Raw genomic sequence first — 25,446 nt, 5'->3', positions numbered from 1 at the left:
GTTAACCAAAAGCAATCAAGCACCCTGATTCATCACTTTATGTCCCCCGGGTGCTCGACCACTGTCCCACCCTCTGAAACAACTACTTCCTTGCCACAAAAAGTTCCAATCAAAATGACAACACTTCACAAGAACCCACCAAATTTCACTGCCTGCTGTACCAATTCATTAGCCCATCCTTTCAGCACCGCACCAATCCATATAATTAACTTCAACGAACCGACCCCATCCTCACGTCCAAAGGATGGTATCATCCCCGACTACTTCCGTAAAGCAATAAGCTCCGAAAAAGAACAAAAGGGAAAAGAAAGCTGGTGGCAAAGCATTCCAGGCTCTGAACTTATGGGAAACTTCATAAAGACGATCCACCACTTGATTCTTCAGCTTTTTTTTCTTTTTTTGATTCTTCTGGTTGAAAAGCAGCAATTGATTGAAAAATTTAGTCCAAAAAAAAACATTTGATTGAAAAATAAACCATAGCATGCTCATACGAGGAAACAAAAACAACAATTATTTAACATCCAATCTAAATAAACCAAAGAGGTCTACATAAAGCTTGGAGAGAGAAATCAAGAGGCGGAATGAAAAGTATAGTTCAAACTTGTTTTGCCTTCGAAACTCAATATAGCATACACACTCCGAGACACAACGAATCAAACATCAAGCTTTCCAGATCCCTGAGCACATTAAGAAAACCCATGCCGCCGTACTTCACAAATCAATCCCACAGAAATGACAATTTGTGAGTGAAAGCGGGGGCGGGAACAGCTCTACTTGAGTGTCTGATGCAAAGGTCTAATCTGTATTAATTAAGCAACTACTACAACAGTACCAACAATCGTCATCTAGGAGAGGATAAAATAAACAGCAATTCTGGCATTCGGTTTTGTTTTCCTAACATAAGTTCAGCATAGTTCCAAATTTTAACAGCACAACCAACAGTCTTGGTGCCCTAGATGGTGGCCAAGCAAAACTGTTTTCTCCGGTAATCCATAACCTTCCCAATCCACACAAATATGTGGCTTCCTATTTGACCATCTTGGGAAACAGATCAGCTTTAATCAGACTTAGCCTGTCCAGGGGCATAAAGAAAGCAAAAAAAAAACATCAAACAAGTAAATATTATCGCAAAATCAGAAATTGAGTAAAAAGGAATAGTTGTTTATACAGCAGGGGATCGAGAACGCGATGAACTCCTGCTCCTACTAGGACCGTGCTTCCTTGGACTTCTGCTCGCAGGTTTGCTACGGCGTGGCTGCACAAGCACAGTTTCAGTTGAACAAATATGGAAAAATAATAAGATCTAATTTCATGGTGTAACTTACAGAAATCAAGGGTGATCTGGATTTCGATTGTGATCTGCAAAAAGTTCCAGAAACAACTCAATTCAATATCCACATGGCTGCTTTAACAGCTTGATCCAAAAGCCTCGACACCTCTTCCACGTCAGAGTTACCATATTGAAAGGAAAAAAAGGCTACTTAAAAACTTGGAAAGGATGCAATTCTCAAAGGAAATTTAACACATGCATAGCAATCCAATAATGTGACGTAAAAAAATATCATTAAAAAGGTCGGTGATATTTAAGCCATAGTCAAAAGTCAACAAACTATAATTAGAACTACCAATGACCAGAGTAATTTAAAAACCTAGGCAGCAACAAATAATCCGTAATGAATAATAGAGATGAGATGTATCATTTTCATTATACCACCAAAATCCAAATCCAGAATCCAACCGCAAATAATGTTGAAGATCGAAGGTGAAACTTGTTTCTACCACTGTTTTGGTGAGTCCCAATTCCACATAGTGCATGGAAATCCAGCTCTATGGTCGCAACCCATCCTTTCTGCCCCACTGAACTCCAATGGGTATCAGCTAAAGGCCAAAAGGCATAAAAGTTAATATGCTTTCTGGATTTCCGAAGCTGCTCGCTTATGAAACAGCATACCTCACACAACCAAAAGAATTGCAGGCACTTGCACCAAATCCCATCAAGATCCTAATATGCAATCCCCAGATCACCGCATAGGTCCAAATCTAGAAAACAGACAAGGCAACTTTCAAAAACACAGGATGATAACTGGACAGTATCGAACGTTCTTACACACGGGCAGCCATGCTTAAAGAAAATTTTCAATTGGAGGAAAGCTCACAAAATGAGGGGGGCAGGGGGGACAAGCATAATGGCAGGGGCACTAGAATCAACTAATTTTTCATGAACACATCAATCATAAAGCACACTATCAAAAAACCTACAAAAAATTGTGAATGCAAAGCTACCGCTAGAGAAACAAAATTTTATTTCATAAATAATAATATCCAAAATAAAGCACAAAGTGATTTGTAGCATGACAATGTACAATAAGTTACAGTCACGTTAACAATCTTCCAAACTGAAAGGAAATAACAGCTGTAAATTGAACCTGCCAACCCCAGTATAGTGGAAATGATGTTAAAGGTCAAAGTACCACCACAAGTGCAGAAGATCACTTGCAACTGCGTGGTTAGGCATGCATGAGTTTGAATTACAGTATCAACCAGAAAGAATTGTGCAGACAGAGGCAACATAAGATTTATTTATGCAGCTGTGAAAATTAAGTCAAGACTGGTTGACAAGCTTTGTGTTATAGTCACTTCATTAAGGATTTCACACCAACAAAATGCAACTGGTAAAAAAAACCAACATCTAGATCTAATAAGACCAAAATATATTCACAATTTATACCTAATTTTAACTTGCCTGCTGCATCATCACTGCCCCTCTCTAGTCTCATCCCTCTTAGCCCCTGAAACTGCTCTGCTCAAACTGCTGCAACTACTCTCTGTTGCTATCCTCTTCGACATTGCAACCTCCAAGTAACTGACAGGTATTTTCTACAATTACATGAATACAAATTCTGGAGTACAGATACTTGTACACTTGGACACAACATAGCCCACTGACAACCCTTGGCAAACCTAAAATAGAGCGCCCTCCATACTCAGCTAGAAATGTCTGCACTAGGCACAAGCTCGTGGGAATGCCATGTCATTACACACTTCATGAAACACCCAGAGAAGTAGAGCACCTCCCCATTTTCGCCCTGCTTCTCCCTATCTTCCTTTATTCCTTTATTTTCCATCCTTCTAGTGTTTGATCAAATGAGGAAGGAGGCTGGAATCTCACCCGCCTCCCTTCTTTGGTTGCCAGTGGTGGGGAGCTGGACCTTGCCTCCCTGCCATTTTTGGCACTGTCCTGTTAAGGAGGCTGGGAGTCGCATCCTCCCTTCCTCCTTTAGCCTCAGCCAACAAGGAAGGATTGCCTTAATATCCGAACCAGCAAGGGAAGGGGCAGCTACCCATCTTCGCCGGAGACACACAAGAGGCGCCGTACATATTTCCTTTTTCCACCATCCCACCCATCCACCCCCCACCTTGCCCCCCAACAAAAAAAAAAAAACTTTCTTATTCTTCTCCTTTCTCCCCTGGTTTGCCATCACCACCTCCTCTATACTCACTCTTCCTCTGTGTTCTCTTTTTCTCCAGCGCCCCTGTTCCAAGGAGGCCTTTCGAAAATCATCAGCACTACTGTCGCTACCTCACCGGCCAGCACATCCTCTCCACTGGGTTCTCTCGATCAATCAATCAAGAGCCTTCCCCTTTCCCAATCCATCTCTCACTCTCTGTTCTCATTCTCTAATGCTCTCAGTAGAAAATGCCCGGACACATAAGGTTAATTATTTGGGACTTCAAATGTTAAGAATGCAAGCACCATTACCTGCACAAGTGTCCTTCAACAGGAAACTCTGAAAAGTATCAGAACTTTCAGACAACTTGAGCAGGATATTCCAATTCCAGAGTGCTAGGTAGAATATTATTGTGTCTCATCATATCCAGGTGTAGATGTAGATGCTACATAGTTGGTTCTCATCCTTCAGAGACTAGAAGTATAATACGAGCATCTGTTGACAAAAGGATCATCCTAAGATGATCATATCATGGCCATTGAAAACAAATCAAATCAGACTATTAATGTGATTATTCCAACTAGATTGAGTATTACATATATAATGATAATAGTAGTGATTGTTTCTCTTAGACCCGCTATTTAAATAACTAGAAAAAACCTTCTAGTTCAGTCAGAAAAGAACTATCATTGTCGATCTCAAAAATCTGATTTTCAATATCAAAACATACAGAAAAACTGTCACCATCACTATCCCTAACTAAAAAAGTATCATCAAAGATCAAACTCCAAATATCCCTAATATCAAATAAATAATCAACATTTCTGAAACTACAACTGCCACTACCCTGACTAGAAATGTTTTCTCCGTACCATTGAGAATGGGTTCTTCATTGATTTATTTAGTCCACACCTATGTTCTAACTTATCATTAGACAACATCGAATTGAACCATTTTTTACATGGTCTTCTTGCCCCCTATTTGACGAAAATACAATAGATGAATGGTCATTCCATGAATAATCAATTTACTATTTTATTTCCTATTGGAAATTAAGCATATGAATCCAATCATTAGGATTGTTAAGATCACCAACTAATCGACACACTTAATGAACCAAGAACGCAAGAGAAAACCATGAGGTCAAATCTATCAATAGCACCAATCAATCCACTCACAACAACATCGAACACAATTTCCCATGAGCCAAAACCATCCAAATATTGTCTGAACCCTAATAAAAAGTGGATTATCGATAGATTTCATAAGATCTAAAATATCCAATTGTCATATTATATGTGGTCCATGGGATAAGGCAGGTCAGCATAACAAACAAACACACACACACACAGCCTGCACCTGCTAATAACAGTAGCAGCAGTGGCAACTCTAAGTAATCAATTTGCCAAGAAAACGTCAACAAGCTAAAAGAAAAGGCAAATTTAAGCTGACTAGTAAATGCTATTTCAACATAGCAGGAAATATCATATTTGAATGCTGACAAGTAAAGGTGTAGCAAGTGCATATCACCCCTTATACAAATCAAATAAACACTGCAAATCATCCCCAACTTATCCTTCAATATAGCAAGACACCATTGCAATTTCTATAATTTCTCAGACATGTAACATGCAACTCATGAGCAAGATTGCTGCACCTTACAAGACCATGTAAAGTATGATATCCCCAACTAAATACAATTTTGAATGGCCCTTTCAGGGCCCTTACAAGAAACTTTATGGTAAACTATGAACCATAAAACAAGTACATGCAATTTATTCTAGGTAAACAAACTCAGAATCATCTGAAAAGACAAAGGCATACCTTGACAAAGAGCGCCCCCTTGATCCTGAACGAGATCGAGAAGACACAGATCTTGATCTAGATCTCGACAAAGAACGGCGTGATGATCTAGCCTTCGGAGACTTGCTGCAAATATTCAATTTATGTTAAAAGACATCACATTTTATCACAATAATGGCAAATAAATCTACACCCAACCTTTGGCTCCGGCTGACACTTCTACTGCGACTAGGACTCCGGCTTCTTGAGTAGGAACGGCTACGGCTTCGGCTCCTAGATAAGCTTCTCCTAGAATCATACTCCCTCACCTATAGAACAAAAATATTGGAAATTGGATGAGAAATTCAGCATACTCGACATGTTGCAGAAAAAAAGAAAGAAGCAGCTGCCAATGATTTGCAAAAGGTCAGACCCTTATATATGCCCGAGAAAATGCATTGCGAAACTCAGAGTCATCGAGCTTTCTGATCTGCCAATGGAGAAAAATACTATCAGAAGAATTTTTTTTACAAAAATAAAGACAATTAAATATTACGAAATCTAAAAAAGGGAAAGAATGAAAGAAAGAAAGAAAGAAAGAATTCTTAACAGAAGGAGCTATAGTAAAACATCATCATTCTTTACCCAAAAGCCTTTTCCCATCAATATGATATTAGCTACAGAGCATAATAACTAGAGGAGGCTCCAAGGAAAACTTAGATTTCTGATAAAGGCCTTTTCCCACATTGAAGTGAGTATTACATTACTTAAATGGCCAGCGGTTCCATACCATTACATGCCACTTTGCAAGTACAAGCAGATCACAGGCAGAAGACATGATCGACCTACCGCATATTTCATATCCTCATAGTTTGTATAATCCACAATTCCTGTAGTACCTGCACAAGCAAAAAAGAATGAATAATATATCAATTATTTAACTCAGAATTCTTGATTACAAGATAAATAAAATCCACAGCCCCTTCATCTTATACAAGAGGCCAAATTATGAAATCATGCGTCAATATGTAAGTGATGTGCATGTGAAGAGAGAGGGAGGAGAGAGAGTAGTTGCACATAAAAGGTGAAGAAAAAGGTACAACTGGTGAAAAAAAGAAAAATCATTCCCAATGTAGGCCTTATCCTCTAGAAGAAACAAGAGAAAACAATGGTACAATGCCACTGCCACCATAGGTATCATCACCACCGCTACCTCCAAGCATTGTTCGTGGAGATGCAGATGACAAAGGTCATCTTGTTGAGATTGTGCAAGAGTTTCAAAAGTGGTACAATGTCAACAACTTCGCAGGAAAATACAACTCGACTACCAGTGTTTTATTCAAGAAAGTTGCCAATATTGAGTTACAGTTCAAGCAATACAAAGTACAAACTGCTTGTTTTGATGCAAGTCATGTAGCTAAGCTAATGTCCAATTGTCAAACTGGCCTTACAGAGATCGGGAGGCAAGGAACACCCAGGCCATAATCATTGCACAGAGGACGCAAGAATTTTAACGTTTGGCAGTTAGATCAATCAAGTTAAACAAAAAAAGGATACTTAACATTAGGTTAGAATGAGACTTGTGAAGGACTAGAATAAATCAAAGCATGAATACACACACACACATGTACATGCTAATATCTGTATATGAGTCTGTATGTGTTTTATGTAGATACGTCCATGCATATAACGGTGCATATGAAAATTCAAGATCTACTGCACCAAATGAATTTCTAAATCCATTCTCAGCTGATAAAAAAAAAGAAAGCCTAATCAGAAAATCTTTAACAATGAAAAGAATATTTAATGAAAACATTTGAGAACAAGCTCAAATTACCTATAATATGGCCTCAAATACTCCCTCCAATCTAGGTGGCAATTTTGGCAAAAAAAATTACAAAAAGGAAAGAGCAAAAAGGCAACCAGATCATGCTAAACCACAATACCTTAAGCACTTTCTTCCACAACTTCCTACACATTATCATTGGCTAAACCAAAGAAGAGAAAACTCTTGATCTTCTTTTCTTCCATTTAACTATTTCCTTCTTTTTCATTTGATCAAATGTTTTATGTAAACTAGAATTCGAAAACTTGCTCCATTTCACCAATATCACTAAGTAGAACATTTTACATACATATAAGCATACATGAGCCCATATACCAACTCACTCGCGCACACATAGTTGCAAACAGGTCATTCAAAGACTGGAGTCACTGGACAGAGTTTTTCAAAGCTACCTCCTGATCATTTTAAGTTAAACACAAACCTTTTTTTATATATCAAATAGAGATCTAGAGCAGCTCACCTCCACCATCACGGAACACTTCAGAGAAACAAACATCACCAGCTCGGCGCATATGATCCTGAATTTGGAGAATTTCAAAACCACAGTATCCAGAAAAGGGGAAAATTTAGAATGAAAATACTACCATATTTCCAAACCTTTAGATCTTGCCAAGATGCAGACGAAGGTAGACCAGTGACAAGAACTGCATGAAATAACATATAACAAACCTCAAAAGCAAAATTCATATTTAGGATTACAATCACACAACTTTAGCCAAGAACGCACCACGATACTCTGAACGCCTCGAGACACCACCACGGCGTCCCCCACTATTATAACTGCTATGTCGTTCAAATGATGAAGACTGGCCTCGTCCACCATGTGCAAGTTCCACCTGTATGCAAGAAAAAGAACTTAGCTGTAAAATAACAAGAGATCAGTAGAAATACTAACAACTTTGTCGATAAAAATGCCTACTCTTAATCTATGACCGTCAAAATTATATCCATCACGACCACGAATAGCATCTTCAGCATCACGAGCATCTTCAAACTGCAAGAAACAGAAATATACTGTGAATGCTAACCAGCATTATTTTTTATTTTATTTTGTTTAGCAACAAAAATAAGTGAACTACAATTAGCACAAATATTCTGGTTTTTTTTATACAGGGTAGAATTTCACATAACATTTGGTCATGAGGATAACACTACCTCAACAAAAGCATAACCAGGAGGCCTTGGAGGAATCTTCAGATCAATATCAACAATGGGCCCATACTGCAAAACACATTTAAATCAGATATTAAATGTCATCAGAAATATGAAGCAGAAAACTATCAATATTTGCAATCCCTTTTTGGTAGCATAATATCTACAATACTGTAAACTGTTCACAATAATAGATGGTACAGTTTTAAAATGTGGTGCATAAGGCCGCATATGCAAGCGCAACCCCTTGACCGCGCTGCATTGCCTATATGCAGTTAGCATATGTGGTCATAGTGCTTGTGGGCAGAAAAGTTGGTCCATTTAACATTATGAAGCTGTACATGTAGTTCAACTAGCATTGTACAGCTGCATATGTGGCCCACTTAGCATTATGGAACCAAATATATGGCCCATTCTTATGTGGACCTGCGCAGATGGAGCATATTCAAACTAATGGTTCGGTATGATGTGGTTTCAATTATGTGATAACTGCTACTAGTATTACATAATAAGTAATAAGCACTAACCTTTAATTATCATTGTTACTCATAATTATGATTATTTATCCCAAAAAAATTACTATCATTATTGTTGTTTATATTGTATAATAAACTTTATTTATCTTGATATAGTTTCAAAAAAAATACTAACTGCATATAGGCCCACATATGCTGCCCGAATACAGCATAAGTGCTATAGAGTCCCTTGAGGCCTTGACACCTGCAAACACAAGCCACTTTTTAAAACACTGATAGATGGTGTAGTTGCTAATGCTATTGCTCCACAGGTTATTGGTCTTTGCTAGAGCCTCTATTAAAGCCTAGAAAATTTGATTAGAAACCTCAATTATATTGTTTCATATACAATATAACTGAATATGTTCAATGGACAATTAACACTTAGTCTTTTATTAGAGAAGTTATCAACATGTTCAACTCAAAATTAAACAACAACCTTTCCCTGTGCTGAATTCAATAGAGAAGATAAATAAATGCAGAGTGTCTATACCTCCATTCAAGATATATCTATGGTCAGGCTTCCATCCTTAAAGTTGTCTATTTTCATATCTCCAATCTCGTCAAGATAATTGTGGGAACTGATTTCTTTTGTGCAAATAATTCTCCTGATTTTTATTCCGAATAGCATAATTCGTGTGTCCTGTCAGTATTGTCAAACATGTTCCAAATTTGACACTTCTTTTGCCACCAACAACAAAAAAAAACTACTTGTTTAATGAGTTTAACATTTCTAATATCACAATGAACACATCAAATTATTATTTTAATAGCTTAATCCATTGTAGTCTCCTGCATTCTTGATTCAGCAACTCCACCTTTTACACCACAACCCTAAACTTGCAAATGGAGTGCGCTAGCTTTCTTTCAGTCAATGATTTAAAAGGCATATATTTCATATTACACGAGAAAGTACTTAGTTTTTTTTTGGTACAACAACGGCTCCCACTCAACGAGTGTGAATACGGCTAACAAGATCAAAAAATAAAAGACTACATAAGGCACAAGCACTGACACGTGGTTCGCCCAGATGAAACCTCCAGAATGGTGGGTTGCATAGGAGGCAACCCAGTCTGCAACACTGTCTGCCCCCCTGTATACATGCGTGGCCTGATAGAAGACACTCCCCCAGCAATCTGCGGACATCATGGAGCAGCGGCCTCCCCTCCGCACGACATCTCCGACCCCGAACCCACTCAATCACCGTGGCCAAGTCTCCCTCGAGGAGGATGCGTTCAGTGCCCAACACCAACCTCACATAGGAAATGCCCTCCCATGCCGCTCTAAGCTCGACGCAAACAACAAATGTGTCGAAGATACTTAGTTGAAAATGTATATTGCCTTCTTAAGTGGATCAGTTATTTAAATTCACTATGAGTTAGAATAAAATAAACCATCTGAAACATTCACACTTTCATAATCAATTGGTAAGAAATCTTACACTCCAATCTTTTCTCCATTGTAGATTCCAAGAAAAGGTTAATAACTTCTAGAACCTAGTTGTAACTCGATCCCTTCATAATGGTTAAATGCTTCTTCCTAATTCATTTTCCAATTTCAGACTCAAAACGTGCTTGCTTTAAATGATTCGAAGTCATTTGAACTTGTTGCATAGCCATAAATATCCAAAACAGGAACAAATCTTTATCAAAACATTTTTTGTACAAAGGCACAACAACATTATGTGTGCAAATATCTAGGTTAATCAAGTAAGTAAATTCCCATGTACTGAAATCTCTTTTCAAATCTAAACAGGAACAAATCTCTTTTCAAATCACTAGTTTCCACGATACATTAGCAATAAAGTAATTTTCCATTATCTATGCACAACCATCAAGAAACATATCTGTAACCATCTTTATCCAACAATAGTGACTAAAATCATATAAAGAACAGAAGCCTTTTGAAATAGTAGTACAATATCCAGTCCCAATATTAAAAAAATCTCCACACACATTATAGAACAGTAAGTATTCATGTTCAATCAACTGTCTTGACAATTTGAACTATTAGCATCACTCCAGAATTGTAGACTTAAACCCACCTGTCGCATGCAAGAAGCTCCCAAGAATTATATTCATCTTTTAAAAGGTTTAGTCTATTACAATCTACCTTTATCTGATCTTACTACACGAACAACACCTTTTCTTAATTCATAAAGGAGTCTTCTTTGCTTACATCAGTTATCACAATGTGATTCTTTTTTCAGCTTCAACTCCAACAAAATAAGTCAGCTGAACTTGATTGATTCTTGCTTCAATCCTCCAAAACCCATTTATTCAATAACTATTCCAATTTCCAAGGTTTATTTGAAATAGTCTATGGTATGCTTGACTAAAAAGTTCATAAAATTGCTCGGTTAGTACATATCATGCATGACGAGTATACCCACAACACATTTAACCCCATATTCTTAGGTTCATTTTCTACTAAAAACACATTAAGGCTACAATTCCTTATTACACCCCTTACTAACAACTTAGTAGTACAGAACTTTGAAACAAAAAACTTTGAAAACTTACACATGTCGATAAGCCTCTTATGGAAGCATTATAAAAACACCTAGGTAGTAATTCTGTTTCAAAAACTAGAGTGAATAGTCCCATGATAGTCCTAATCACCAGTTGTCACCATATAGGCTCCATGCAATTTGTCAGAAGAAGCAATTTAACATGGTTTAGAAACCCTACTGGGCTAACAGTGCTTCATGACCATATCAAATTGTGTGACCCCAACCATGTATTGAGTTTGCTCCTCCACGATGAGCAATTGAACCTGTTCAAAATCTCAACTTTATGAAGTTGTCTACCTGAATCTCTTCTGCATTTAGCATCTCCACAAACTTATTGACCGTTTTTGAGAAGTTCAAACAACTGAGTAACATATATAGTAATGAGATTCTAACCAAGAATGGTATTTATAATACTCTGACATCCTTGAAATCCCCAAATTCAATGCATTCTTGCTTTCCATTTGCTAATATAAACATGTCAAAACACATGCACTTTTCATCATGTCCTTTTCGGTAAACCAATTGAAGTTCTCGCAATCATATATTACTTTCATCTCTTAAATTTGATCTGAACCCATGAGATGAGATTTTGTTGTAAACAAGGATACAAAAACTGAAAAAGCATTTATTTAAAGTAAATATTGGATATATATATATATACACACACAAATACACAATCAAAAGACACTTTACACCCCAAAAATACTAGCAATAGCCCCATTATAAAGCACATCAAGTAAATTTGTCTTGGAACTAAATAAGATCTGTCAACAATAGATCTTACATAATCATGGCTTAGGATGTTATATCACCTAAATCATCACGTATCAACAACAGAACTTATTGTACATGCTGCTGCTACACACTAAAAATTTTTGAAACTCTAGTCCAAATGGGCATGAATTATCCTTTCAAATTCAACATCTTTGTCCCCCCCCCCAAAAAAAAAAGCAAGTTATTAACTTGGCCATTTGTAGTTAGGCCTGTTAATGGGCCGAGCCGAGCCCGAGCCTGGGAGGTTCGGGCTCGGCTCGTTTCACAGAATCTTGGGCTCGGGCTCAGTACCAAGCTTTGTATTGGGCTCAAGCTCGGGCTTGCTTGACAAAGCAAAAGCTCGGGCTTGAGCTCGTAAAGCTCGTTTCAGTTACGAGCCCGAGCCCGAGCCCGAGCTTGGGCTTGCTCTTCCTCCGGTTTCAAATAAAAAGCCTTTACATTTAAGTGCTTTGTTTGCGGGCACTGTGCTTCCCGAGGCTGCCCTGCCTCCCTGTAACACTAAGAAATTTCTCTGACGGGGTTATGAGCAAAAAAAACCAAAGAAAAGTATAGGTGTTAATCCTAGTACTAGTATCAATAGTAGTAGGTTGGTAGGGACTGCAAAAGATATAATGGAGCCCTCTGGGACTAGCCGTACCCTGGACCTGGGTCTAGAGATAGAGAGTGTTGTGGTGACAACCCCCACAAGAAATGAACAGTCACGTCGCCCTTGCCACCGCCTTTTTTGTGCTTACGGCCTTCGCCTCCCTGCATCTTTTCCGTTTCGGCCAGGCGGTGAAGTTGTCGCCTGTTAGGGAGGAGAAACAAAGTTACTTTGGTTTTTGTTGTGTTCGTCTTTTAAGGGGACGTTTGATTGCTTTTTGCTGCGGCGAGTAACAGTGCAGATCTTTTGCTTGTGGGAAGAGGAGAGCGCCCCAGTTTCCGTCGATACACGAATATGGAAGCACTGGTCCTATACGGCAACTGGGTGTGAAAAAAAGCTGGCAAGTACGGGTGGGGGGAGGGAAGGGAGAAAACAAAGGAGGTCCAACGCCAGAACCAAATTCAAAATGATGGGAAACTGGCCCGACCTGCTCCGTGCACCATGCTTGGTGCCAGGCAATTTTAAGTCACGAGCCTAAACGGGCTCATGAGCTGCTCGGGCTCGGGCTCGGGCTCGGGCTTGAATTTAAATGGGCCTCATTTTGGGCTCGAGCTCGGGCTCGTTTGACTAACGAGCCAAGCCCGAGCCGAGCCCGAGCCCGAGCAGCTCGGCCTGTTAACAGGCACATTTGTAGTAATAAAAATCCAAAATAAGTCCAATTTCAACAGCCTTCAACACTGTTTCACAAAACAAGTATTGCACCAAATTACCCTGAGAAGCAAGCTAAAAGTTCAAAGACATTTAAGTCTGGCAGCACATAAACAGCCCAACCACATAAGAATCAAAATAAATCTCCATAAAAATAAAAAGAAGAGTTCATTTAAAAAAAAAAACTAATCCTAAAATTGTATAAGGCACACAAAGTGGGCTTATTATTTTTCCAGAAATCATAAGCCGTGCTTAACCTGTCACATTTGCATGTTATTTTACATCAAAAAAAATATATACGATGACTTTTTGCCTCTTATGCAGATTCTCTGAGAACTTTTAATGGGAATATCAGAAAATTCTATATTCCTACAATAAAAGATCAAAATAGTAACTACTTCTTGCTCTCATGCCAAATAGGCCACATCAATAAGCTTCAATCAAAACTCACAAACCTTGTAAAACAGATCTTCAACTTCCCTCTCGCGGATGTCTCCGGGGAGATTGCCAACATATAGGGTTCGACTGGAACGCTTGCTCATATTTCCTGCAGTCCGAGAAAAAATCAAACAACGACCAGCAAATGAGAAGAAAATCCTATAAAAAACGCAAAAAAAACGAACCTTGAGTCAAGAAATCAACCATCGAGAAAAACGAATTCACAAAAAAGGGATAAGTCCATTACCCATCTCAATTTTCAAGAAAAAATCACGGCTTAAACCTAGAAATATCTTCAAGATAAACGATGCGATCAAGAGAACATATAGCTTCAAGAAATCGAAACCTTAACAGTAAAACCCTAGAATCGAAACAGAAAAATTCCACCGTTGAAACGGGTAGCTAAAAAGGACCATAAAGAGGGCAAATTAGGGGGTTTTGCCCTACGATTTGTACGATTCGGACCGGGAGGCGGGGGGGTGGCGGGCGATGAACTCTCACCTGGGCGTCGGAGAAGAGACCGAGGACGGCTGCCTTGTTCGGGGCTTACCAAGGAAAGGGGCTAATGTTGTAGGATTTGGGTGAGAGCGGGGCGACGGCATAAATAGAGGCGACGCTGCTTCAAGATTCGGGTGTTACGTTCTGACCGTTGATTCGGATATCTTCATACCCCGGCTAGTGTTGAGCGCGTCCGTTGCGCGAGAGGATTGTGGACGGTTGTGATTGCCTGTTAGGTTAAGATTTTTAGACTGATTGTAATTTCCCTTCTAAGTCATGCTGGCTGAACTTTTTATACCACATCCCGGTTTCGAGGCCGGGTTGTGTCGGAGGATTCACCTTTCCTCGCATGAATTTACTATTAAATCATATGATGATCTCTTTAAGATCCACGCAGATAGACTGATGAAGAAATTTGGAGTGCTTTAAAAGTTATGCAAAATATGATCCGATAGTTGAAGCTATGAAAAAATATCGATCGTTCTTTCGCACGAGAGATACAACCCGAATTCTAGTTTTGATGGTGTAATTGTGTAAAGATTAAACAGACAATCAGATAAAAGATTGGATATTAAGTTCTCGTTCTCTTATGAGATCATCTTCTCAATAAAATAACAAACTCTTCTTAACCTATTATTTCCCTAATAAAATTATTTTTCTTTTAGAAAAGCATTTTTAACATATTATATTCCTACCAAAAAAATCTTCACCTCTATTTTTTTCAAAAAAAAATCTAGCCTCTATTTCTTCATGGTTAATGAAGGTTTAATTAGTTCAATGGCCTAAGCTATATAGTTTTCCTATTGTTTCTTCAATTATTTACTTGTTTTTATAATGGAAATAATTGAAGTGTTGTAGGTATCAATCATAATAACGAAAACAAGTGGGAGGCCTGAAACAAATTTTCTTGCCTTTACTTCTTTTTGCATTTGACATACCAATCGATGTCAAGCCAATTGAAGCAATTGAGAGGGTTAGTATTGCTGTATTTTTACATGATTAATCAGGGTTTTATTAAAACAATAACCTAAGTTGAATAGTTTTTGTGTTTTCTTTCAATTATTCATTTGTTTTTATAATGGAAACGATTAATGTATTGTAGGCACTAGTTGAAATTATTTGAAATTTGAAATTGGATTGCTACAGCTAGCTAGAAGCGAGGCTTAGGCCCTATTTGGAGGAGCTGTTAGTAGTAGAGCTTTTGGATGTAGAGCTGTTAAAAGTAGAGCTGTCTGAAGCAGAGCGTTTATAAAAAGCTGTTTGCTGTTTAGTAACTACATTTCTAAAGTGCTGTGGTACTTTAACATGTGTTTGGTAAACAAACTGAGAAAGTACTTTTGTGTGACAAAATGACCATAAAGGACATTACCAGTATTATACAACAGAGCATAATAAAATATAATATGTATTAATACATAAATATATGATATAGTATAATATTAATGTAATGTAATATAATATTATTATAATATAGTACTATAACATTATGTATTATAGAATAATAATTTAATACAATATTAAATTATTTAACATAACATATCAATATATTATGATATAATGTAATATAATATTATATTTATAGAATAATACAATAATAAATATATAAAATATTATAATTATTAGTGTAAATTAATTTTTCATCCTTCTAATAACCATTTATCTTTCTAATAAATTTTCTAGCTAGGTGATAAAATTGGTTAAATAATTACTAATATTATTTATTTATTTAGATTAGATTATTTGCCACTCACCCATTATTTTTTTTATTTATTTTTTTTAGTTATTTATTTATTTATTATTTTATTTCATTGAAATATAGAGGGGTCGCCGGCCATGGGTGGTGGCCGGCATGGTGGCTGCCACCATGGGCAACCACAAGCTCCCAAAACAAAAAAAAAAGAAAAAAAAAAAGAAGAGGAAGAAGGAACAGTGACAGCAGCGCTGAGAGGAAGAAGAAGAAAAAGAGGGAGAGGAAGGGGATGGGTGAGAGAGGAAGAGGCGGGATGAGGATTTTGGGGGAAAAAAGTGAAATTTAAATTGGGTATTTTGGTCCAAAAAATAGCTTTCCGACAAAGCTGAAAATAGCATTTTCGGAAAGCTCCAAATTGGAGCTTCTCCCCAAAAGCTGTTTTCAGCTTCCCACGAAAGCTGAAACAACTTTCCGAAAATTTTACCAAACACCATTTTTTATCTAAAAGTACTTTTGGAGGGCCAGAAAGTGCTTTTTGGCCCTCCAAAAGCTCCCCCAAACAGGGCCTTAGTAATTTTGTGAATTTAAGGCAAGTTACTATGTTGCCATATATACCATGTGATATACAAAATAAAACTTGTTGTTTAGACCACTCATAATCAACTGTTTTGTATGATATAGACATTCTTTTAAAAAAAAATAAATAAATAAAAATTCTTCTTGCTTGGTGCATTTTCTCCGCATCATTGACTACTTGATTTTCATTAAATTGAATTTATTGTGAACTCTTGAAAAAAAAATCAAAACAAAGGCATGTCATCTAGCTTACTGGTAATCAACTATTTTACAAGATGTGGGCATCAGTTTTTTAAAAAATAAATGAATGAAGAATTCTACTTCCATGTTCTTAACTACTTGCTTTTATTTACATTGAATTCGATTTAAAGACTTCAAAAAACGAAATAAGAGGTTCCTGTTATTTGCATATTAAAAATATGTTTCATAAACAACACATAATCGACTATTTTGCATGATATGGACATCCTTTTAAAAAAAATAACAAATAAATGAAGTAATCTTCTATTTTAATTTATGTTCTTCAGGTTATTGGTACTTACATCACATCTCAACAATTTAGCTAGCGGCCAGAAATAAGAGCTACAAGGATTAAATTTGATAAAAATAGGGTAGGGGAGAATCATGTGACTCTTACTAAGATTGGGTAGAATTCAGCTATGAAATCAAACTAAAGGTAGAGAGCCAAGCCAAATAGATAGAATTCTGCCTTAATATAGATAAGCAGGCCAAAGATAAAGTATTGGCCGTGAAAGATGACCGGTGGAAGAATAAGACAATTATGCATGTCACAAAAATTTCAAGGGACAGAATATTATATTATAGGCCGAGCGAAAAGAGACGGTCAGCATAAGCCAAAAGCTAATAGAATTTGATTATCGGTCTAACAGTATAGTGAAAGGATAATTGGTGACGGTTACCAAAACTAGCAAAAGTGGAGTCTAGATGTAAGGAGCTATCCAAGCAAACAATTAGTATATTTAAGAAAATTGTTATGCATTAGTATAAATAGCAGAATTGTAACCTATAAAATGAACCCTTCAACAATCAATCTAATTATATCGCATCATTTTTATCTTAATGTTTTTTCCAAAGAGTAGATGTAACTTATATTTTCTACCATAGTCCAGTACTATAATTTTATTGTTGCTTAGCACTGCACTCTTCTACCGTAGTCGACGTGGCACCTCTATTTAGTTCAATCTCCTGATGGTGTGACAATGGTGAAAGTCCATAAAGGTGTCTCCCTCTAACATGATCCTTTTACAATTAAGCATAGTGGCAACAGCTTTGAGAGCTTCTCATGCATCTCGCAGCTCAACCGGAGGCATGGAGCTAGCGATGAGACATTTAGCATGAGCAAGAAGTATTTTCCCATTATAATCTCTGATGAGAAACCCAGCACCTCCTTGACCATTGGCGGGTATCAGAATAGAATCTGTTTGAAGAAATTTGAGGGAGACACCTTTATGGAACTCGATGGCCATCTTAATTGACTAATCAACTCCATTATATCAACTCCATCCAGTATAGGCATTAATAGAAAGAATTACTAGCTCATGCCTATGAGAAAAGAATGAATCAAAGAGTCCACTGTATCAAACTCATGATAAAAGGAATATTGGAGTCCCATGCATCCTCTAATATATTGATCCTCCTACCGTCACCAATCTGCCGTTGAAAACAAAAACGTAACCAAGCTCCAGATTATCGAGGTTCTTCGATCTGCTACTAGGACATTCATCCCACAAACCTTGGAAGTAGAGATTCCACTGCTTGCGAAGAGGAAATAGTTGTAGATCAAGATAGCCATGATCGGGATTCCTCTAAGGCACCGGAGGCTTCAAATGGGGATCGAAATTACAAAGAAGCGCATGTTATATTGATTCAAGAGATCAAGAAGAACAAGGATTATTATGAGATTCTTGGGGTGGAGAAGAGTTGCTCCATGGAGGAAATTAGGAAGGCCTACAGGAAGCTGTCTCTTAAGGTTCATCCTGACCAGAACAAGGCCCCGGGAGCGGAGGAGACGTTCAAGGCTGTTTGCAAGGCTTTCAAGTGCTTGAGTGATGAGGAGCCGAGGTGGCAATCCGATCAAACAGGGATAGTTGAAGACTCTGATTTCCACCAGCAATATAGTGTCATGAGGAGGCAGAGAAGGGCAGTCTACCATCGAAATTCAACTTGAGATGGATAGAAGGTAGGAGCTCCCAAGAAACAAGGGTATACCTGTTGCTTGCCGTGAGGGAGGGGGGTGGGGGCGATGTACCTTCGAGGCTTCAGCTTTTGGAGCGGAGCTCAGGGCAGCATGGAAGGGACTCTCCTATACAAGACGTGTGTTAGAGGCTGAGTGTATCATTCTTGAGGGGACTCAGCCATGGTGATTGAGCACATATTAAAGGAGAGGTGGGAGGGGAGAGCACCCGCTAGTAGGCGACATCCGGTGACTGCTAAGGGAGTGTAGTGCTTTTCAGGCCGTGTATGTGTATCGTGAGGCAAACAAAGCTGCTGATTGGGTCGCCTCATTTGCTGCCCAACATTCTGAAGAAATCCTTTGGACTCGACATAATTATGTTCCTCCACTACTGTGTTGTTTTCTTTATATTGATTCAGTTGGCTGTGCTCACGCGATATTAGTCTGAGCAGCCAATGTACCCCCCAAAAAAAAGGGCTACTAGAAGTGACCTTTTTAATAAAATTTTTGATCCCGATGAAATCTTCACGTCTTTCTTCTTACATTCTTAGACAAAATGGGGCCGATGGGTATGCAACAGGCAAAATGTAATGTTTGGGGAGGAGGGCCTAGTTTTATACACTCGTTTGGTATGCGAGAATGATTTTTTCTCACTGAAATATTTTTTTTGAGAAGATGATTTTTAAAAATATAACATTTGAGAAAATAATTTTAGCATATTTTGTTGATCAAGAAAAAATGGCGCATTTTAGAATGGCTTATATTTGGTTGAGTATCTACTTTTCTGAAAAAATTATATGAAATCAGCTGAACTACCCATTGTACATAGATGGATGTATCCTGCAGGGCGGCAGGAGGGGTGGTGCGGGCTTCGTTGTTAGGGACCTGGACTACAAGGTGATCATAGCTGGGGGCTGCTATTTGTTAGATACCTCGGTGCCAGGGGCAGAGTTGAGAGCGGTCTGGTCTGGTTTGTGGTACGTACAACGTGCTTTGCAAGGGAGAGAGGTCCTACTAGAGGGTGATTCAATGATAGTCACCGGATGGATTTTGCAGGTTTCGGGGCGGGGGGGGGGGGGGGGTTCGGCGATTACTACCCACTTTTGAGAGATATTTGGGCTATGGTGAGTGGGGGGTGGTGCTTCAAGCGAAGCATGTATTTAGAAAGGCTAATAGGGCCGCGGGTTAGGTGGCGTCCTTTGTTGCCAACCACTCCGGGGACCACCTCTGGGTAGGAGAGGTGGAGTTGCCTAGTGCTCTCCGGGATGTCTTATTTTTTGACATTCTTGGCTGTATCCATACACGTTATGTATGATACTTTCATTTTCAGCACAAAATTTTTTTTATATAAAATACATATTATATCCTTAATAAAGAAAAATGTCTTATCCATAGATTTGATAGCTTAAGGATACTTTTTTTAAAAAAAAGGACTCAATTTTCAATCGATGAGAAAGTAGTTTTTCCATGTCCTCCATCAGTTTTTTTTATGAAAATCTTATTTTCATGAAAATGTTACTTTCTTATTTCTCTTTTTTGAAACTCCAACCAAATAAGTACCATTTTTTTATTTTCTTATTGAACATAATTTTCTTCCTCCTTTTTCTACGAACCAAACGAGTCCTCAACCATTGCCCATCTTGCTTTTCTTCCTTCTTGCATACATTCCTCTTTCAGACCCACACTACTCACTGCAGAAGAATTATACCTATCAGATCCCTAAGGTGATAGTGAAACATGGAGTGGAGTATTTTGTCAAAACAGAAGATTTTGATCAGAAGTTCCCAGAAGGAAGTTCATCGGGAGATGATCATGAACATAATGTTTTGAGAGACTAGAAAAGCATCCTTGGGCGGCTCTGTCGCATGGAACTTCAAAGACGCTCTTGGATGAGAACTTATCCTACGCCTCATTGTGGTAAGCTCCGGAGTCCTGAAGTGTCATGAAAATGTTAATGAGGTGAATTTCATTATTTCCTCCATTACTTATCTTCTTCTTCAACAACAATATACTTTTACACCTTCTTTTGATATAAATTGCACTTTGCTGTTCAGGACCTTCAGGTATGGTTACATTATGTGTGTTCACTTATCAGACTGACTATATTCATGTCTCATTGATTTTTAAAATTTGCTGCCAATTAGTATTGGCACAAATCGAGTCAAAAATGATGTTTGGGAGGATGGTTCATACTTTTCAGAAGATATAGTGGTACAGAAATAAGCACTTTGAAAATAAAATAAGAGAAGCTTACATGAGCATGGGAAGGTAACTTGAATTTAAACAAAATTGTACAATTTGGCGCCTGACTCTAGTTCATCATAATCTAGTTACTGGAAGTCAACTTGCTGCATGGGTTACATAGTAATTGAAGGAATCAGGTTGACTTTCATTTTGTTGGATGGAACACCTTTTATTCACTATGTATATTTCCCCCCCTACAATGATTATCTGACTTGATTAGAATTAGTGAGTTTATATAAGCCATGGCCTACTACTAACATTGTTGCTCATAAGGATGGTTTCACAGAATTATCGCTGTCATTATTTTTTTGTTATTTAGCGTGACCATGTAAGGTTGCTTACTCATTATAATGGCTGATCTATTGGATGCTTTTTGTCTATATTTAGAGATCGAAGAGAAGTGAGCTCATTTTGTATTATTAGTGTTGGGAGGCAAAATGGATCGTCCCACTCCGGCATGGAGTCGCCCAATTCCGACCGAAAAGAGCTCGTAGCCGAGCAGGCCAGACCTCAGTCCCACCAAGAGCCAGACTGATCTCAGACCTACCGATGGCAGAGCCGACCTCAGCCAGAGGCTAGGCCGACCTCAAACTTCGCCGAAGGCCGAGCCGACCTCTGCCAGAGGCCAAGCTGACTTCGGACCCCGCTGAAGGCTGAGCCGACCTTGGCCCTGTCAACTTTAATCTCGTTGAAGATCTCGCGGATTCCATACCCAGGTGGCCGAGCCGCTAGATCGTGCCATGTGGCAGACCCCGAAGCTCCCTCAGCAGATCTTTCTGGATCGCGGTGTTAAAGGCCGGTCATTTATGACGGCCGCATCGAGGGGCAGGGCATTGATGATTGGCCCCTCGCATACCACCAGGTAACGCCTCGGAGTGAGTGCGCGCACAACACATTAAAGAGCTTTCTCGAGCACTTTCATTTGGAACAACGTGGCGGACTCTCAGAGCAAATCAAAAAAGATATCTTCTGAATTCTCTACCCGCGGGATTGATCTCCGTGCTGTACGCCGCCTCTAATTGATGGCCAGCTGATCACAAATCGATCCGAAATTTCATGTAACGGCCGAGACCCTCACCCTATAAAAAAAGGGTAAGGAAAGGCCCTCGGTAAGTTATTATAAACTATTGCAAGCATTATCAAGTGATAAGAGGCCATCCAAGGCACTTAGAAATCTCTCCAAAAATCCGACTAACTTAGCCACAGGAGAGCCTTTGCCGGAATCTTCGGCCAAGACTTTGTACAGGTATCCCACAGCGCAGGAGGTGGTTCTCTTTCCTCATCACCGCCAGCGTCTTCTCGGCTTCTTCCGGCGTGGTCACCCTCAGGCCAAGTTTCAACCACAACAATTAGTAACTAGAATTATAGAATCGGAAAGGATGAAAGAAGAAGCAATATGAAGATCGGAGCTTCAAGGAAGTCAGGTCATTTTGGGCAGAAAGATGTTTTCTGTGGCAAGCACCACTTGGTTGAAGAACATCGCAGCTTTTATCCAATTTCTGTTCATGGAAAAAGAAAATTGGGAAGCAATCACCTCCCATATAAAGGAAAAGTTTGAAGACCTCGTTTGTCTGGGTTTTCCAAGCAACATTATACCCATATACTACACTAGGCTTGCAAATGTCATTTGAATGTCTTGCAGGAAAGGATGATGAAAGACTGCATGACAGAAGAGTTGCTTCTTCGTTTGAGTATACCTGCAGTTTATTTCTTCCATCAGTCACAAATTTAAGAAAATTAGCAGAGATCCACTGGAGACTGGAGTCTCTATTTTCCTGAGATGAGTACTGTGGTTTGCCATGTATAATGCAAGCGTTTGTATCAATATTCATTCCCCTGTTAACTAGCTACCCCTATCCAATTATCCATCACTAGCCTTCTATTTGGAAGCTTAAATTGGAACGGCATATCTGCGAGCACTTAATTAGTTTCAATACAATTTTAATGTATCTCATGACTTTGTACTACTTGAGGACAAATCTGCTTAGATGAGTCTTGCAAGAACTATGAAACCGACTTCAGATACTCGCCAAAGAGGTAGTACTGTAGTTGATTGTTCTCTAGATCTTTGAATGAGCTAATAGTGTTGCCTTGAATTGATTCCGTCTCAAACACAAGCAAGAGAGAATGATTTTTTTTCTATTTCCATAGTTTTTTAATATTCTTTTCCTGAACCACATTGCAAGGTTCGGCAACGCACAGCTATCGTTACGACTGAATGCATTAACTTGGAATCCATCAACAAACTCCGTAGGATTCTAGCATGCAAGAGTAACATTGGTGAATCCATAGGACTAGATTAGAATGATCAAATTATGTGCTTGTTAACATTATAATCATCATGCTAAACATTATATTCGGAGAAAGGGCATGGGACATTTTCTGTTCACTATAGTCATAAAAAAACTGGACCATCTAACGACCACATCTGTGATATCCGCAGATGGGTAGGCATGGTGCATACATCCAGGTTCTCGTTCAAACCCTAACATTCTCGTCAAACTAAGATTATAGATCTTCATATACTCTTTTCGTTCGTTCAAGCAATGACATCCTCGACAGGCAAGAATTATGGGTCTTTATATCCTCCTTTCGTTAAACCCTAATGTTCTCGTCAAGCTAAGAGTATTGCAGTATTTTTTTTTTGTACTACAGTAGCTCACATTAGCCTGACATGACTTTTACTCTTAACATTAAAAGAAATAAGAGTGCATAAAGATAAGAGGGCAAGAATAGTCCCTATCCATAAAATCTTTCAGGAGTAATGAGCAGCACAGAAAGCCACCCAGTTTGCTGCCGTATTTGCCTTCTGAAACACATGAACAATCTGAAATGAGGTACAACTAGCTACCAAGCTCTGAATGTCCTTGGGTAGGGGGTGATCATCGTCCTATCGTTCAACATCTTAAGTAGGGGGTAGTCATCGCCCTATCGTCCAACATCTTGAGTAGGGGGTGGTCATCGCCCTATCGTCCAACATCACGAATCTACTTAGTAACAGTAGTCGAGTCACCCTTTAAAATGATGTTGTCTACTTCTAGCATCCTTCTCACCTAAGTAACTCCCATATATGCTATAGAGAACCGGGTAACCAGATTACTCCCAGATACGTGTTTCCCAGGCATCATCTTGGGCAAGTAAATCTCCAGGGTAAAATAAATAAAATAAAACTGCTCCCGCTGCCCACAGCTTGGCTTGCATTTAGAAAAAGGTTCAATGCCCACCGACCCTCGGGAGACACGCTCGCACCCGGTCGCGGACCGCAGACGCGGTTACCGCGCTGAAAGGCTCGAAGCCCCAGTTGGTGGGGCCATTTCTGACGCACATCCGCCGTGCAAGGCCCACTGACCGTCCGATCGGATCTCAGACCGACACGCCCACCCATCACGCGAGACCCAAAAAAAAGTAAACGGGCTCCACCCCTTTCAAAAGCTCCCTCTCTCCATCTTCTTTCCCTTGGCTAAAGATGACCAAAAGAAAAGAGTCGCAGTTTTGGTTCCAAAAGCGCGTCCCTCCCCACGTAAAACGACAAAAAGAAAAAGCTAAGGCTTCAGAGTAAACCCTGGCAAATGCAGTAATCTACATCATGACATAGAGAAGCGAAGACTTACACATGAAGCCGCATGGCTGAAATGACAAGAAAGCCCCTAATCCCAGTGGATATACTGCAGGCAATATGGTAATTTTACAACGTTGGTTACTCACCCTCATCGTCGCCGCCGAAGAGGGAGATGCGGTTGTAGAGGAGGAAGAGGAGGAGGAGCAAGACGAGCGCGACGCCGATAGGAGACCCGCCGACGCGGTGGATGGAGTCCGGGGAGCCGAAGGAGAAGATGTCGGAGAAGGCGGTGCCGCGGTCCGACGACAAGAACCTGATTACAAGTATGAGAGTAACTGGGAGGAGTAGAAGCCCCGCGGGAGTTACGAGTTCGGAGATAGCTTCTAACAGTGCTTCGCCGCCGTCGCCAAGGAGGAACGGCACTGCCACCACCACTCCTACCACCACTGCTAATAGCACACCGTGCGGCGCTCCTCTTCCTTCCTCCGCCATCATGATCTCCCTTCTCTTGCCTTTCTCTTTATCTCTCTTTCCGTGTGAGAATGAGAAAGAGGTGACTATATAAGTACAGGGGAGAGAGAGAGAGAGAGGGGCGCTGTGGGGCTTCGTTGCATTGTCCTGGCCTCCAACTTATATATATAGAGAGAGAGAGATAAGAGAAGTGAATAAGGTTTTCTTTTTAAAAAAATAAAAAAGAAGGTGAATGAGGTGTTTTGTTTTGATTCGTTGTGTTTCAAAGGGGAAACGGGATGGGTATTTGAATGTTGGGTAGTAGGTGATTTGAAACGAAGGTAGGAGGCACATGGGGTGGGGGTGAGGGTGCATGTGATGGAAGATGGAGATCACAAGAATAGAAAATAGAGTCACGCAGATTTCAAACTACTTGAAGAAGGGACAAACACGCCAACTTCATCCCAACCAGCTTT

At 39.3% G+C, this 25,446-nt stretch overlaps 2 protein-coding genes across 10 annotated transcripts; both read right to left on the bottom strand.

The window, feature by feature from the left end:
* Window positions 1-646: 646 nt before the first annotated feature.
* LOC120110216 (serine/arginine-rich-splicing factor SR34-like) lies at window positions 647-14,352 on the bottom strand. Of its 9 annotated transcripts, none has more exons than XR_005510987.1 (16): window positions 14,261-14,352; window positions 13,777-13,868; window positions 8,233-8,298; window positions 7,997-8,071; window positions 7,805-7,913; window positions 7,675-7,721; window positions 7,538-7,595; window positions 6,081-6,130; window positions 5,665-5,721; window positions 5,451-5,560; window positions 5,274-5,378; window positions 1,952-2,040; window positions 1,780-1,878; window positions 1,326-1,359; window positions 1,169-1,255; window positions 647-1,072 (listed from the first exon to the last, which is right to left on the bottom strand). XR_005510987.1 is itself a non-coding variant. In XM_039124562.1 (14 exons), exons 2-14 carry the CDS (start codon window positions 13,861-13,863, stop codon window positions 1,058-1,060), a joined length of 900 nt encoding a protein of 299 aa, XP_038980490.1. In that variant the 5' UTR covers window positions 13,864-13,868; window positions 14,261-14,352; the 3' UTR covers window positions 647-1,057. The 9 variants fall into 9 exon arrangements, 1 of the variants encoding a protein (XP_038980490.1); XR_005510983.1 differs by having other exon boundaries at window positions 744-1,072; window positions 1,326-1,438; window positions 1,712-1,878; XR_005510985.1 differs by having other exon boundaries at window positions 744-1,072; window positions 1,326-1,438.
* Window positions 14,353-22,144: 7,792 nt separating this feature from the next.
* Window positions 22,145-25,133, bottom strand: LOC120110214. Its single transcript, XM_039124560.1, has 2 exons — window positions 24,667-25,133; window positions 22,145-22,658 (listed from the first exon to the last, which is right to left on the bottom strand). Exons 1-2 carry the CDS (start codon window positions 25,013-25,015, stop codon window positions 22,585-22,587), a joined length of 423 nt encoding a protein of 140 aa, XP_038980488.1. The 5' UTR covers window positions 25,016-25,133; the 3' UTR covers window positions 22,145-22,584.
* Window positions 25,134-25,446: the final 313 nt, after the last annotated feature.

Source organism: Phoenix dactylifera, chromosome 3 (genome assembly GCF_009389715.1).
Source record: "Phoenix dactylifera cultivar Barhee BC4 chromosome 3, palm_55x_up_171113_PBpolish2nd_filt_p, whole genome shotgun sequence".
NCBI classification, from domain to species: domain Eukaryota; kingdom Viridiplantae; phylum Streptophyta; class Magnoliopsida; order Arecales; family Arecaceae; genus Phoenix; species Phoenix dactylifera.
The sequence above is the reverse complement of the archived record's forward strand: the minus strand, read 5'-3'. Positions and strand labels throughout refer to the sequence as shown.